The sequence below is a fragment of the Lagenorhynchus albirostris genome, chromosome 1 (assembly GCF_949774975.1).
Source record: "Lagenorhynchus albirostris chromosome 1, mLagAlb1.1, whole genome shotgun sequence".
Classification (NCBI taxonomy): domain Eukaryota; kingdom Metazoa; phylum Chordata; class Mammalia; order Artiodactyla; family Delphinidae; genus Lagenorhynchus; species Lagenorhynchus albirostris.
The window spans coordinates 76,057,447-76,072,104 of record NC_083095.1 but is presented as its reverse complement, the minus strand read 5'-3'; the positions used below and the strand labels follow the sequence as shown (position 1 = coordinate 76,072,104).

At 55.4% G+C, this 14,658-nt stretch overlaps 2 protein-coding genes across 5 annotated transcripts; one reads left to right on the top strand and one right to left on the bottom strand.

Annotated features, from left to right (window-relative positions):
• Positions 1–512: 512 nt before the first annotated feature.
• ZNF219 (zinc finger protein 219) lies at positions 513–9,175 on the bottom strand. 4 transcript variants are annotated; one of them, XM_060146338.1, is made up of 6 exons: positions 8,788–8,835; positions 4,025–4,116; positions 2,579–3,731; positions 2,324–2,509; positions 1,842–1,973; positions 513–1,579 (listed from the first exon to the last, which is right to left on the bottom strand). In XM_060146338.1, exons 2-6 carry the CDS (start codon positions 4,028–4,030, stop codon positions 975–977), a joined length of 2,082 nt encoding a protein of 693 aa, XP_060002321.1. In that variant the 5' UTR covers positions 4,031–4,116; positions 8,788–8,835; the 3' UTR covers positions 513–974. The 4 variants fall into 4 exon arrangements, with proteins under 4 accessions (XP_060002321.1, XP_060002315.1, XP_060002324.1 ...); XM_060146332.1 differs by having other exon boundaries at positions 2,324–3,731; XM_060146341.1 differs by lacking the exon at positions 4,025–4,116 and having other exon boundaries at positions 2,324–3,731; positions 8,788–9,175.
• A 13-nt stretch (positions 9,176–9,188) lies between these two features.
• Positions 9,189–14,045, top strand: TMEM253 (transmembrane protein 253). Its single transcript, XM_060146395.1, has 8 exons — positions 9,189–9,694; positions 11,296–11,389; positions 11,509–11,670; positions 12,002–12,112; positions 12,205–12,261; positions 12,701–12,811; positions 12,927–13,073; positions 13,423–14,045. Exons 3-8 carry the CDS (start codon positions 11,545–11,547, stop codon positions 13,501–13,503), a joined length of 633 nt encoding a protein of 210 aa, XP_060002378.1. The 5' UTR covers positions 9,189–9,694; positions 11,296–11,389; positions 11,509–11,544; the 3' UTR covers positions 13,504–14,045.
• Positions 14,046–14,658: the final 613 nt, after the last annotated feature.

Below are 14,658 nucleotides of genomic sequence, written 5' to 3'. Positions count from 1 at the left end.
CTTTGTCTCCGAAGAGCTAGAGCAGACCTCCGGGTTGAGGTGATACCACTAACTTGAGCACTTCCGCTCACCCAACCATTAACTAGAACACAGAAGATAAAACCAAGGCTGCAAGGTACCCTGTACCCCTTACTGGGCCAAAGCTGGGCCCGTGCCTGGGTGAATATGTACCCTCCCAGAGGAGTGGCCCCCAGAGGCTCAATGTACCCTCTGAAGTTTCTGCTCTCATGCTGTACGCACTTCTTGAGGCTGAGCTGGTCACAGTCAAGCTGGGGTCCAGCACCATTCAGCAGTTCTCAAAATGAGGTCCTCAGAGGTCCACAGTACATGAGAATCCCCTAGGCTACTTGTTAAATGCTAGTTCCTGGGCCCCACCCCTGAGCTACTTAAGCCAAAGCCTGAAGGTAAAGCCCAAGTTTCTTACCAAGGTCTTTGGGTGATAAAAAGTGCCTGAAGAAATGACTATTTTCTGGACACAGTGGCCCAAGGAGGACAGGACATAGGCAGGCAGACACAGTGCCCTGTGCCTCAAGACACCTGTTTATTGGGGACACAACTCTGCGACAGGGATGACAGAAATCGTACCAAAAATAGCAACGTCTACAGGGCCCCTGGAGGGGCTAGAAGGGTACAGTGCCCCCACCCCCACCCATTGTACAAAAATAAACTCTCACGCCTATGGACCAGCAAAGACTGGCAAAGCTGCCCCTCACCAGGAACACTCCTGCCAGCCCTGGGACCCCGTTCTTTGATCCTCACCCCTGCCACTTCTAAGGCACTGTGACTCTCTTGGGCTGGGTGGGTATCGCCCACCCACCCTCCTAACGCCCTCTGCCCCCTCCACCTCTGGTCCGCCCGGGGCTGGGATATGGGTCCCACGCTGCCCCCTGCTGGCTGCTCTACCCAACTACCTCTAGCGCAGCCCCGCTCCTGCGGGGTAAACTCACTAAGCTAATAGCCCGTAAGAGGGCTCCCTACCTTTCTTGTCCCCCCAGCCCAGGCTCTCCTGAACGCAACAGCCCGGGGCCCTCCTCCCCTTCCTGCGGAGGACTGGGAGGGGTCTCTCCGGACGGTGCTCGGGCATAGGGCGGGGATGCATCGGCCTGGGGCGGCCTTCGGCCCCGAGCCCTGCGGCTGTGGTGCACTTGCAGGTGCAAGGCCATGAGCTCGGGGGCTCCAGTGGCGAAGGGACAGAAGAGGCATCGGTGGAGGGCACCCCCCGGCCCAGCCTCGCCTCCCGGCCCTGCCCGCAGGGACAGGTCGAGGGGTTCGGCCTCACCGCCTCGCCCGTTGCGCAGGGTCCTCCCGGGGCTGGCGGGCTTCCGACGGGACCCCGACGCGGCGCCGCTCGAGGGAGGCCGGGAGCTCGCTGTGCCCTCCACCCAGGTCGCAGGCTGCGCAGCCGGTTTGGCTCCTGACGACTGGGTTGCACCCCGCTGGGAAGGGGGTGGCGGCTCTGGAGGAGGCCCGGGGCCTGCCCCGCTCTTCTGCTCCCGGTGGTGGCGCTGCAGGTGATACTTGAGCGACCCGGACTGGGTGCCCGCGTAGTCGCAGTGCGGACACTTGTAGGGGCGCTCTCCTGGAGGGCGGGGGGTGCGATAGGGCCCGAGTCACAATCACTGCCAGCCCTAACCCGCAATTCACTCCGCGTACAGACCTCCGGGCCAGGAGGAAAACCGCGCCTCTCCCACCCCTCTCGTTTAATTAAGAGGCGTTTCCTAACGATCTCATCTGGACAATCCGAAGGCTGCCGAATGTCATCTCCCGGCGTTTCCCATAGCCCTCTCACCCCCCTTCCTGCCCTCCAGTCCCCTCCCCACCCCGGAGGCTGCCCCCCTCACCTGTGTGCACTCGCAGGTGCACTTTGAGGTGATGCGCTGAGCGGAATGATTTTCCACAAAAGGGGCAGTCCTTGCCGCTGGCCCCCCGGCCCCCTTCAGGCCGGGCCCCTCCAACTAAGAGCCCATTCTCTTCTGCAATACACACATTAAAAGAGGTCAGAGGGACCCTTTGCCCTAACCCTATTAGGGCCATGTGTCCCCATACCCACCCACAGGATTGCTTCCCCTCCCAGCCCGGAAGGAAACAGAATGTTTGCAGGAACCTGAGAGGTCTGATTTGCTGTGAGTGGACATGTACCCTCAAAAGGTTGTAAAGCCTCCAGGGGAGGAAAATTGAGAAATAAGAAAATTCTTAAAAATAAGAAATAAGAAACTGCCCTCCTGTCCCCTCCTTTTTAAAAAGGAGGGGACAGGAGGGCAGTGGTGGCGTCAGAGTGCACCCAGGATGCCGAAATCCTCAGAGAAAGGAGACCCTTACGTACCCTGCGTGGCGCTGGACCTCGCCGGGGCCCCCGCAGCAGTCGCAGAGTTCCCTGGGCCCTCGCCTGGGCGTGGGGGCAGTGAAGCCAGAGGGCCCACTGCCCTGCTCCGGGCCCAGGTCTCTTCCTCTGCCTCCACCACCTCCTCTTCCTCGTCTGGCTCCTCCGCGCGGTGCCGGCGAGCCCGGCCTGGGAGAGCAGAGGGCAGTGGGCGGAAGCCTCCAAAGCTGCGGCCAGCCCCAGGCTCAGCGCCCTCACCATTGGGCCGGGCCTCGCCGGCTCGCAGACTCAGGTATCCCAGGAGGCTCGGAGGCTCACGGCGCTCAGCCGGGGTGGGCGCCGGGGCCAAGAGGAGCGCGGGGCCCAGAGGCTCATAGGCCAGCAGGCCCAGATCAGGAGGCTGGGGGGCCCGGGCAGGCCCAGAACCAGGCCCCGGGGCACGCAGTGGGCCCAGCTTGCTGGCGTGCACCTTCATGTGGTTCTTAAGGAACCAGGGCTCCTTGAAGCAGCGGCCACAAACAGGACATGCATGATCGAAGGAGGCCTTATGCTTGCGCATGTGGCCCTTGAGAAACCAGGACTGCGTAAAGCTCTGGCCACACACTTGACAGCGGAACTCTGGAGGCGCGGGGGGCTCCTCGGGAGCAGCAGGCGCGGAGACGGGGGTTGCCTCACGTTCAGGCTCCGGCTCGGGCTCAGGGACGGATCTGGGTTCAGGCTGGGGTGGAGGCTGAGGCTGGGGTGCAGCCGAGGTTGCCGCCAGGGGGCGCTCAGGAGCTCCGTGGGCCGTCAGGCTGTGGTGCAGCAGCTCCTCCTCCTGGCTGGAGCCGAAACTGCACAGGCCGCACTTCCAGGGCCTGTGCAGAATGTGCAGGTGGCGTTCGCGCTCCGCCGCGGTGCGAAACTTGCCTTTGCAGAAGGGGCAACGGAAGGCGGACGATGAAGGAGCCTGGGACCGCGCCAGGCCCTCAGTGGCAGGGGTAGCCTGCAGGCCCCCTGAGCTCCGGGGTCTCCCCAGCCGCGCTTCCCGCAGTAGCGCGCGCTCCTCCAACTCCAGCAACAGGCGCGCGGCGGGGCTTCGCGGGCGCTCAGGCTGGTGCGTGCGCAGGTGCGAACGCAGCAGGGCCCGCTGCGCAGCACGGTGGCCGCAGTGCGGGCACTGGAAGGCCTGGGCGCCTGGGTGCGCCCGTAGGTGCAAAGCCAGGATAGAGTTGAAGCGGAAGCGCTTCCCGCATACAGGGCAGGGGAAGCGCCGTTCGCCTGTGCGACTCTCAGACCAGCCCACTGCTCCCATCCCCGGAGACCCGGCGCTTACGCCTGGCCCGTTGGAGTAGCGCTGCAGATCCAGTTCGCCGTCGAAGGCCGGTGGCGACGGCGCTAGGTGGCCGCCCGGGGCGCGGGGACGTGAGCCCTGTGGAGAAAGATGTGAGTAGAGCAAAAGGTGGAGAAGGGAGAGCTGTGGGGAAAGCAAGGGCATGGAGAGCCAGAGGAACCCGAGGGAGGGTGGGTCAGGGCCTGAACCACGAACACCGGGTGCCCCTCCCACTCACCTTGGGGAGGCTGGGGGATAAATGGGAATTGAGCTGTTAGGGCCACGAAAACAACTTCTGATAATGGGAGTTCAGACAGAGAGAGAAAGAGAGGTAGGGAGGGGAGGAAGTATAGTTGCAGGTACTCATAAGTTCAGGCCAGAGCTTCACTCACCTCCATGGACCCCCTTCACATTCTTTGGTTCTGAGGAGTGCAGGGAAGAGGAGGAGGAAAAGCTGCTAGTGAAGGCAACAGGTGCTGAAGAGCTAAAGCAAGAGAGACAGATTTGGAGGAAGAGGTGAGCCCTGATTTTCAGCAGTGGGAAGAGTCACCCCGAACCCCAGACTCTTAGCACTCTGAAACCTATCCCTTCTCCTTCCTTCCATCCTGAGACAGGAGGGGGCTGCTGTCTTCAAAACTTGTACTTCTTTATTTGCCCACAAGTCTCCCTGATAACCCAGATTTCTTCCCCCAAATTATTCATATTAAATGCCTTGTCCAGAACAACCACTACCACCACCAAGTCGCCCCCCCAACTTCCTCTCCACCCTCGTGGTGGAGAAGACCATCACAGTATACCCTTCTCTCATTTAGGTTGGGCTGTGCAGCTTGAAGAGCAAATGGGGTGGGCTTGCCATGCTCCCCAGTTATCCAAGTGGGACCAGTTGCTCTCAGACCGCTAACTGACCAGCCAGCCAAACATTCTTCCAGGCTCCATAGTTCTTCCTTCTGCCTTTACCCTGTCTTTCTGTCTTTCCCCCTCTTTCTTCCTCCCTCCGCCTGGATTCCTGATCCATTCATTTCCATTCATTACAGAGACTCATTCATGCATGGGAGAGAAACACCTCCCAGCAGCAGAGAGTCTGGAGACAGACAGAGGGGGAGGGGCATGAAGGGGGAGAGAGCCAGAGGGAGAGGGAATGAAGAGAGTTGGGGGAGGAGTGGAAGTTAAGGGGCGCTGCTGGCTTTGGGAAGGGGTTAAAAACTGCAAATACCGGATAGGATTCATCCCCTTGTTTCAAACCTTGGAGCCTGCAGTTTGATGGGGCATCTCAGCCCCTTTGTCCAGGGCTGTTCCAAAGCAGGCTTTCCTCCTCTCTGCAGGGGAGAGGCTCCCTCACACAAGAGGAGGATTACACAGGCTCTGAGCTCAAGAGGCTGGAGTGAGGGACGGGGGGCGGGGCTGGGCCATCTGCACAGATAGGGGCTCAGCACATACTCTGAGCTGGAAAGGGTTAAAGTTCTCCAGGCTAAAATTCTCTGGGCCTGGGATGTACAGAGCTCCAGTTCTGAGGATGAAGAGCAGTGAGAGGAAGAGGACTTGGTGGCCAGTGGTGGGGGGGGGGGGGCGCGGAATCTCCTGATTCTAAGCTGCAGAGGAGGTTAGCATTAGGACTTAGGAGCAACCCCAGAATTAAGATTCATGGAAATAGGCCTAGGAGAATGGACCAGAAATCATCCAGTCTACCTTTCTTACTTACATACAGAATTGTATCTGGTCAAGGCTAGACAAATGTGGGCCTAACCTTTTTTTTTTTTTTTATTGCCTGAGACAAAGAATATTTGAGATATAAAGAACTTCCTTACAATAGGCATTGTGAAACTGAAATCGGTTACTGAGAAAGAAAAGGACTCAGCATTACTTTGCTTAAGGATCTTTAATAGAAGAGAACTGAGCCAGGAGTCAGCCCTGCAACGAGAAAAGGCTCTGGAGATCCAAGGCTTCTTTAATTTTTGACATTTAGTAGATAGGATAAGACTCTATGAAGGGGCAGGTACCTGTTACATTTGGAATCTGCATTATGGGAATTTTATTAAGAGATTAATTAACAAAATGTCTTTGTCCAAGGATCAGTAAACAACCTCCAGCACCACTTTTAATATCTGTATTTCTGTAGCTCCAAATTAAGGCATCCACCCTCACTTTCTGGATCCTCCAAATAAGCCCCTTTACTGAGACCAAGAGCCTAGCCAAGTTCGCTGAGTAGTATAATGAAAGGTGAATTAGAGTATGACTGAGGGGTGCAAGACTACTGTGGGCCCAGTCAGACCATTAATAGCCCCTGCAATCCTCAGTAAATCACTTAACCTCCTGGTTTACTCATCTGTAAAATAAGAGGGTTGGACTAATTTATACTGATGGTCCCTTCCAGTTCAAAAGTTTTGTGGTTCTGAGTCACAGGACTCTTCTGGACCCCAGAGAGATGCTGAAACAAATGGTCATTCCTTCAGTACCTTGGAGAGTGCAGTGGGCTACCAGAGGAGCCACTTTGGCCACCTCCGTACCATAGAGCAATGAAGTACTAGAGGGGCCACATTTGCCATTTTAGCACCACAGATAAGGCACTGAGAAAAGCCAGAGGATTTGTAAAAATTCCTATCTGGAAACCATAGAGGGGGAAAAAAAATAGTGGTACCAGAGGGATTATTTTGGCCTTTTGGATGTCACTGAAAATAGACAGATATAATAGAAAATAGATGTAACTAGAAGAATTTTAATTAGCTATAAGGAGTGTTCTGACAGTTACAGTTTGTACATCCTGGAATGAGTTACTGAGGCATCGTATTTGGGTCCATCACATTCTGTTGCTCTCCTGGGGATTCCCGGAACATCCTGGTGTACAGCCAATCTGGTATATTCAGAGGAAGCAGATGGTGGGGGAGGAGGGAGGAGGCTGGGAATACTGCATGGTCATAGCTGACTAACCTATGGGCACATACTCTGATTCTGAGAAGATTCTAGGGCCCCTAAAACTGCCTATAGGATAGTAAACAAAATACCTCACGGGAGGCTGACCTCATACCCAAGGCAAGTAGAGTAGGAATTGGGCAAAAGCTTCCTCCCCCAAAACAAAACAAAAACAAAAAACCTGCTTTGCACATAGCAGTTTCCAGGATGGAAATCCAGTGATATACAAGAAGGCCCAAATTGAAGCTGAATTCCCAAGAAGGGAAAGTTTCCCCAGAGGGTGGCCTCAAATCAACAAAACCACTGAGACCCTCCTAGGCCCAGTCAAGATCTCCTGAATCATCTTCTCACCAAATGGGGTCCCAAGAACCTGATCCCATGAGTTTTTCTCAATAGGAGAAAGCACTGACAGAGCCCCAGATTTTATGAACCGACTTGGGACCTAGATTATGCATGTATTGCCTGTGGGCAATAGTCAGAGTTTTCTATAGTCATGCCAATTTCTATAGTCAGGCCTAAACACCATCCATGACACTTAGCCAGACAGTAGCGCTGACCTACTTTCCACCCCCACAGGGAATCAAGGGTTATCTTACCCTTATTTGGGTTCTATAGGGATACAGGGCCAGGGATAGGGATCCAAAATCTTTCGAAAGCAACAGGCCAATTCCTTTTATGTGCTAGGAGAGCTGGTGTGGACCATCAAACCTTACTGAGTAGGGAAGGATGGAAGGGTTGGTGAGAAGACTCTTAGAAACAACTGGGACAAGTACATAGAAGCATCTGCTGACTGGAGGACCATGAAGATTGTCCCTCAAGCTTTGTGGTTCAAAAGTTTTTAGGGTCAAAGTGTAAGGGGCAAGTGTTCAGGACTTGAAGTATATTTGTGACTAGGTCTCCACCTCTGGTCATTTCTAATATTGTACTTGATGTTTTTCCCTCTGAGAATCCTTATACCTTCCAAGTCCCCTAACAATCGATTAACGCTGCACTAGATGGAGTTAAAAGGAAAGGGAACTCCTTAGGTGGTCTAGAGTCAAGACCACCTTTATCACACAGACATGCCAGTAGTTCACTTTTATGGTCTCCTCTCCATGGCCCTCTGAACCTCATTGCTCAGGTGGCTCCCCCAAACTGACCCCACAGCATAGCTTGCCCACCTTTTAGATTGAGTTCTTGGGAAAGACTCCTTCCCTCCATCCTCACTGCCCTGAGTTGGGGTTACAGACCTCAGTCATGGGTTTCAAATGTACAGCATGAGGTGAGAGGAAGGTACACCTGCTCACCTACAGCCACCCCACCATGGAGAATCTTATCCCAGGGGCATGTCCCAACTTGACCCCTCTTCTGAAAGTTCTGGAACACCTGGATTTGGGGGAGGGGGCATGTAGCCAGCCCTAAGCCCCTTTAGCTGGAGCTGACCCTAGAAAGGTCAGAGTCTTGGCACCCATATGAACCTCAGTTCTCAGATTAGGGGGTGGGGAGTGGGTAGGAGAGCCTCTGGGAAAATCTCCCTCCCAGAAGTAGATTGGCAAGTAGGGCAAGACCTTTCATCCTGTGCAAGAGGTTCTTCCAGCAGCACCCCAGACCCCTCCCGGGGATGATAAACCAGAAGGATGATGGGGGACAGGGTCGGGAGACTGGGAGGCCAGGGCTCAGCTACCCGGGCCGGGAGAACAAAAGCTGAGTTGCAGCCGCCTCCGCCGCTGCCGCCGGCCGAGCTCTTTGTGACACTTTGTTTGGGACGCAGAGAGGGAAGCACCCCCCATCCTCTCCCCTCCCCCACCCCCCGCTCCCGGAGAGTTTGGGTCCCTTCCCCCTCCTCCATCAGCCCTACCTGGGCCGGGGGGCACTCATCCACTCTGGCTCCCAGCTCTGCCGCCCCGCACCCCCAGGCCCCTCGCGCCCTGCCTTCGGGCCCCTACAAAGACGCCCGCCCCCCCGCCCCCGCTGGCCTTTCCCCTTTGGTGTCCGCTTTCCCGGCTCCCCACCTGCCCCCCCTCCCTCGAGGCCCCCCTAGCTCTCCAGGCTTCCTTGGCCGCCGCCCCCACCCCGCCCCCCCAGGAGCTCTGGGCGAAGTTTGCTTGGGGCCGAGCCGGCGCCCCTCCCCCTCCCCCGCCCCCGCCCCCTGCACCTGCTCCGAGCCGGGAGCGCGTAACGGCCCCCCCCTCCGGGAGGGGGGGTGGGGGCCGGGGGCGGGGGCCGGGTGGCGGAGGGGGGGCCGGGAGTGGGGGGAGCGGCTACTCACGAGCCCCGGGCGGGCGGCGGCGGAGCGGGCGGCGGCGGCGGCGGCGGCGGGCGGCGGGCCGGCGGCGCGGGCGTCAGCGTTACGTGGGGCCGGGGGAGATGCGCCGGGCCCCGGCCCCCCCGCCCCCGGCCCGGCCCCCGCCCCCTCCCCGGTCCCCCGCCCCCGGCCCTGGCCCGCATTGTGTGCGGCGGGAGGCGGCCCGGCCATTAGCATGCGGGGGGCGGCGCGGCGGGGCTGGGAGCCGCGCGGGAGCGAGAGCGGGAGCGGGGCTCTGGCTCCGGGGACAGGGAGCTGGGGACCCCGGGAGCCGCGAGAGGCGGCCGCCAGGGGCGGGGTGCGGGCCGTTTGGAGACTGGGGGCGCTGTCGGAGGGAAGGAGGGAGGGAGCGGGGGTGGGGCGCACGGATGATTCCAACAGGAGACTGGAAGAGATTTTGAAAGGTCATCTCGTCCTTCCCCCAGCCTCCAAGCGGACTGCCCCTCCCACCTTAAACCCGGACATACCAGGGAAGGAGCTGGCTCTGCCGCTCTTTCTGCCCCAACATGCACAGACTCGGGAAGTTCTTCCTGGGGTTTTATCTCAAAGCCTCTCCCTTACAATTTCTGTCTCTCTTTTGGGGGAGGAGGAGGGGCGATTATAGAGATAGTTAATGTCTGCCGTATAAGAAACATTATTAAAGTTACTCTCCGGTCCTTTCTCTTCTTGATAAACAATTCCTGCTCCTTCCTCTCGAATTCTATTTTTCCATTCCTTAAGTCACTTTAATGGCTCTTCAATACAACAAATATTTACTGAGTGTTTACTAAGTACCAGGCACCAATGCTCAGCGCCGTGGGGGATGAACACATGAGGGAAATGTAGTACCCTCTCTGGAGGAGATTGTAATCCAGACAGGGACTACAAATTTGTAAGTAGGATACTTAGATTTAATCAATATTTACCGAATGCCTGTCCACATATTTAATAGTATATAATCTTTCTAATAACACTGTGAAATATAATTGGTCTGCATTTACAGGTAAGGGAAATGAGGCTAAAAGAGTCGCTTTCCACTGGCCTACCAGCTCAGGGATACTCAGCCCAACATCTCACATTCTATCAGGCCATTGCCACAAAATAAAATTAATGTACATAAGGATCGAGGAGGGGGTAGACACACAACAGCTCTCAGGGTCCCTTTAAATGTGATTTCCACTCCCCAGGAAAGAAGAGTGGGCACAGTGTTCCAGTGAGTGTTGGCCCAGCACTGAGCAGGGCAGAAGTGGCTTACAAAGGCCACTTGCCTCCCAGGACCCTGCCTCCTGGTACTAACTCCTGGGGGTCTTCTGGCTCAGTCGTCTTCTGTCATCAATAATAATAATAATAGCCACTAACATTTATTGAGCATGTATGTGCCAGGTGCTGGACTGAGTTGGTTCATATGCATTTTCTCTTTTAATACTTAAGGCAATCTCTTGAGATTGGTATTCCCTTTATTGATAAGGAAACAGCGAGATTAAGTACCTTGCCCAAGGTCACCCAGGTAGATCTGGGCTTTGAACATAGGTCTCATTGCCCCCAGACCTCAGGCTCTGCACCAAGATGGACTTTTCCTATTTTTGATGTACAGAATATATATTTGGGCTCATGTGATTCTGCTTATTGTATGAATAAATGACCCCAGCTTAGCTTCTGAATAAGCCCTGTAGTATATGAGGTACATCAGTATGACCTCATCAGCACCATTAATGGTTATTATGCACCTACCCTGAGTCAACAACCCTTCACAGTCATATTATTATCCCCCTTTTAATCACTCAGTTTCAACAAACTGAGGTTCAAATTGGTAGAATAATGTATCCAAGGCCACACAGGTCGGAAAGTGGCAGAGCTTGCCTGACTGCAAGGCAACTTCTGTCCCTCAAAAATATTAATTGTTGCAATAGTGTCCTTCCCAAAACTGACCATTTAAGGACCATCTTCTATACATGTCTAGCTGCAGGTTATCACTGAGTCAAAAGCAATCCCTACTATAAATAGAGCTCTCCATCCACTTAGTCAGTGTCCGATCCAGAGTAAATCCTTCAAGAAAGGAATGAGAGAGGAGAAACTGTCCAGAAAGTGAGAGACAGGAAGCCAGGTCTTGGCTGGTCTTGGGACAAATCTTCAAGCAGTAATGATGGGACTAATTCAGAGGGTAATGTGGGATTTCCCTAGGGAACAGCAAGTAATTTGAGGAGAAAGCCCCCTAAAAAAAGGAGAAAGATTAGATGGAAATGGGGGAGAAATTGGGGCCCAGGGTGGTAGTGTCCGTGTATAAGGTGAGTGGATGAGGTGAGTGATCAGAAGAGGAACCCAGGATGGGCAGAGATGGGGTCAGTAGGAAACAGGAACAGAATGAGTTAGGGCTGGGTGTCTTGTGGAGTGAACTGAGGCTGGTATCTACCCAGCACCACTCCCTGGATCCTGAGGCCCTCATAGGGACCTTTGCCCCACCACACCCCAGCCCTGATAGCCTGTCTCTGCCAGGACAACTTTGTCTTCTGCTCTGAGCTACCAGGCCCTACCAGGAGCTCCAGGGCCAGCTGGGACCCATCCCTTTGGAGCAGCTGCTTCAGACTAGGTAAGTGTGAGGCCCTGAGCCTCAACTCCCTGGATATTGGAAGCAGGCAGAGGGGCAGCTGAAAGAGATGTTGCTGTATGTCCTGTCTCCTGATAGGTGCCATAATGAATTTTTCCCAGGCTAGGAAGCACTGAGCTCTAGTGGTCAAGGGAGCCATGGAGGAGAGAGCTGGTCAGCGAGAGCAAGACAGACCCAGCCTTCAAGACAGACCCAGCCTTCGTCTGGAAAAGCTACAGCACTGGGCCAGGCACAGGCAGAGTGGGCACCTCTTGGTGCTGGCGGTGAGGCCAGGCTGCCCCACCCCAACTTGTACCCCAGTTCAATTCCACCCATGTTTAGTGAGCACCTATCATCTGTCTGAAACTGTGCTAGGCTCTGAGTGGGAGGAGGGTGGAGGAAACAGAATAAACAATGCAAGACCCTTAATCTCCAAGTAGCTTCCATCATGTGGGGAAAACACATAGTTGAGTAACTGAACTATGACATGAGGCAGAAAAAATTAAATGATATCCCCTTCTTTTATGGCTCTTGGTTGACTACTCTCCACCACTTGGGAGGAAGGAAGGGAATCCCTAACAGTTCTCCTTCAACTACCCTGTACCCGGCCTCCAGGTGAGCCAGCTATGGCTGGCAGTGGCTGTGGTGCCCTTTGCTATCTCAGTTGCCTGCCTGAACTCTGCTTGTCACATGGCCACAGCACTGCCACTTGGGCCTGGCGTAATGGTAAGAACTACCATACGGGAGGGTGGAAAGAAGGTCCTGGGGGCCCCTCCCTAATGGGCCAGAGCTCACCACTTGCCTTTCTCATCATTCAGGGTCTCCTCACTGGGATTGTAACCCTTGAGCTGCGCAGAGCACCCCGTCTCTGGAAGGTGAGAGGGGAAGAGAATGCAGTACTATTCTCCCACCCCCTAAAACACACACACACCTCAGCCCAGGAAGTGGATTTCTAACTGTTAACTGTGTTAGTTATCTGCCCGTGACTGGTCTAAAAGACTGAGGAGGGAAACAAGAAAGTTAGAGGGCTGATGGTCCCGTTTGGAGGTGGAAGAATAGGAGCTGTTTGTTTTTTTTTTTTTGGGGTTACGCGGGCCTCTCACTGTTGTGGCCTCTCCCGTTGCGGAGCACAGGCTCCGGACACGCAGGATCAGGGTACAAACCCGTGTCCCCTGCATCGGCAGGCGGACTCTCAACCACTGCGCCACCAGGGAAGCCCAGGAGCTGAGTTTTGTTTTCAGCTAGGCTACAGGTGGGGCTTGGAGTTGCAGTGAGTCCCCTAGGCTGGGCAGGGCTGAATTAACTCACTGGCAGGTGCACGCCATGATGCTGTTCAACACCTTCAATCTGATCTTGGGCTTCATCGTGTTGGTGGTCGAAGTGGCGAAGACAGCCTTGATGTCTGCCCCAACTGTCCCCTCTCAGGTACAAGTGAATAAAGGAGAATGTGGGGGGATGAGGAGGCCAGAGGAGGGGAAAGGGCAGGGGCAAATAGGTGCAGGGTCCCCTGCAGCACACCCTCAGCCCTATCTACCTACAGCTAGCTGGCTTGCTGGTGCTGGAGCTCAGTGCTGAGGCCTTCACCCTAGGCGGAGTGCTGGTCTCAGCATACTCCCTGTTCCTGCTGAGCCAGAGGAAGCCAGGATGCTGCTGGAGCCAGAATCTGCACTACCAGGAGATGCAGGAGGTACTGAGGGCAGGGAGGAAGCAGCTAGCTAGCAGCTCATTTTTTCACTGGCTATCCTGGTCGATGGTACTTAAGGGAAAACAATGGGGCAGCCCGGAAAGGAAGGGGTCCTAAACTGAAACTGGTTGGTTTTCTGGCTTTGGACATTTCTCCCCTAGTGGTGGGTAAGAGTGAATCGGGTATCTAAATGGGGCTAAAAATGTGGGAGAGCATTAGAAATCTGCGTAAATATTGGAAGGGCTATGGGAACACGAGAAAAAAAAATGCGAGAGGAGGAAGCTGCATCTGTCTGGGATTCCTCATTTCTCACCCTTATAGTTTGCTTGCTTCACACCTGTCTGGTTTTCAGGGTCTCTCAGAATTAGAGGAAGTTCCTGATTTGGAGACTGGTCCCACGGTGGCTAGCAGAGCAAACAGAACAAATGAGTGAGCTGGCAAGAGGAAGCAGACAGGTGTTGCTTTCCTACCCGGCGGGAGCATTCTCCAGACCCTCCTGCACCCCATCCCACCGAACTCAAACTAGATGGAGTCCCCTGAGACCTACTTGAAGTCTGGTGGAGTGCCTTCAATCTTCACTCACACTAGGCCCCTTTCTTTTTCCTCCCCTGCTGCGGAAAGCAATACCTAGACCGAGTTTTAAACCACCTCACCGCCCTGAAAATCTGCCCGCCTGCAGGATATCCTTAAACCAACTTTCAGCTAGACCCATTTTCTCCCTTCTATCCTCACCCTCCTTCCCCACTGCCTCCCCATCCTGCTTCACATATGCCTCATCTCACTGTTTCCAAGATTTCCACCTTTCACAATCCCATCCACTAAAAACCCGTACACGCCCACTCTCTGAAATCAATTCACAACGGGTGCTTTCGTTCTCTCGCTTCGATCCGGTTCCTTTCTACTCTAGCAGAGACTACAAATCCCAGGATGCCCAGCTACCCTGTGGCCCGCTGGGAAATAAAGAACCTTCCCTCCGCGGTAGGGGCGCTGTGCATCGGCTAAGTGACGCGAAACCCTGGAAGTCGGGGCTTAGCTGAGAGTTTCTTCGGACGCGACCACTGGCCCAGCGTGCAGGGAGGAGCCGGACGGGCTATGCTGCGCGGGGGCGCCACCACCCCAACCTCGGTAACGGAGAGCTGATTGTGGGTCTACATTCCTACATCCGGCAGCTTCGGAGACGGGCAGGGGCTGAGGGCTGGCCGTCGGCAGAGCTAGGGTTTCCCAGATGCTGTCGCCGTGCCCCCTCCCACAGTGCCCAGGTGCAAAGTTCTGAGACTTGGAGCGCGCGCGAGAAAGGGGTTGGAGATGATGAGTCAGAAGCCCAGAGCACTTCTCATCCCCCTACCCCGGGGCCTACGCGCCTGAGGAGGACGGACTGGCTGGGCAGACGGGTGGACTGGGCAGGAAGAGGGAGGGACACGGCGACCCGACCTAAGGTTTCCCGCCTCTTGCGAGCACGCCGGTGTAAGGAGCCCGCGTTGCCGCCACCCTTTCTCTCCAAGGTGGGAGCGGGACTGCGCAGGCTCAGCCTCTCGGCAGACCAGCCGACCTTTGATCCTAGCTGCGGGGCGGTTGCTGAAGTTCTGGT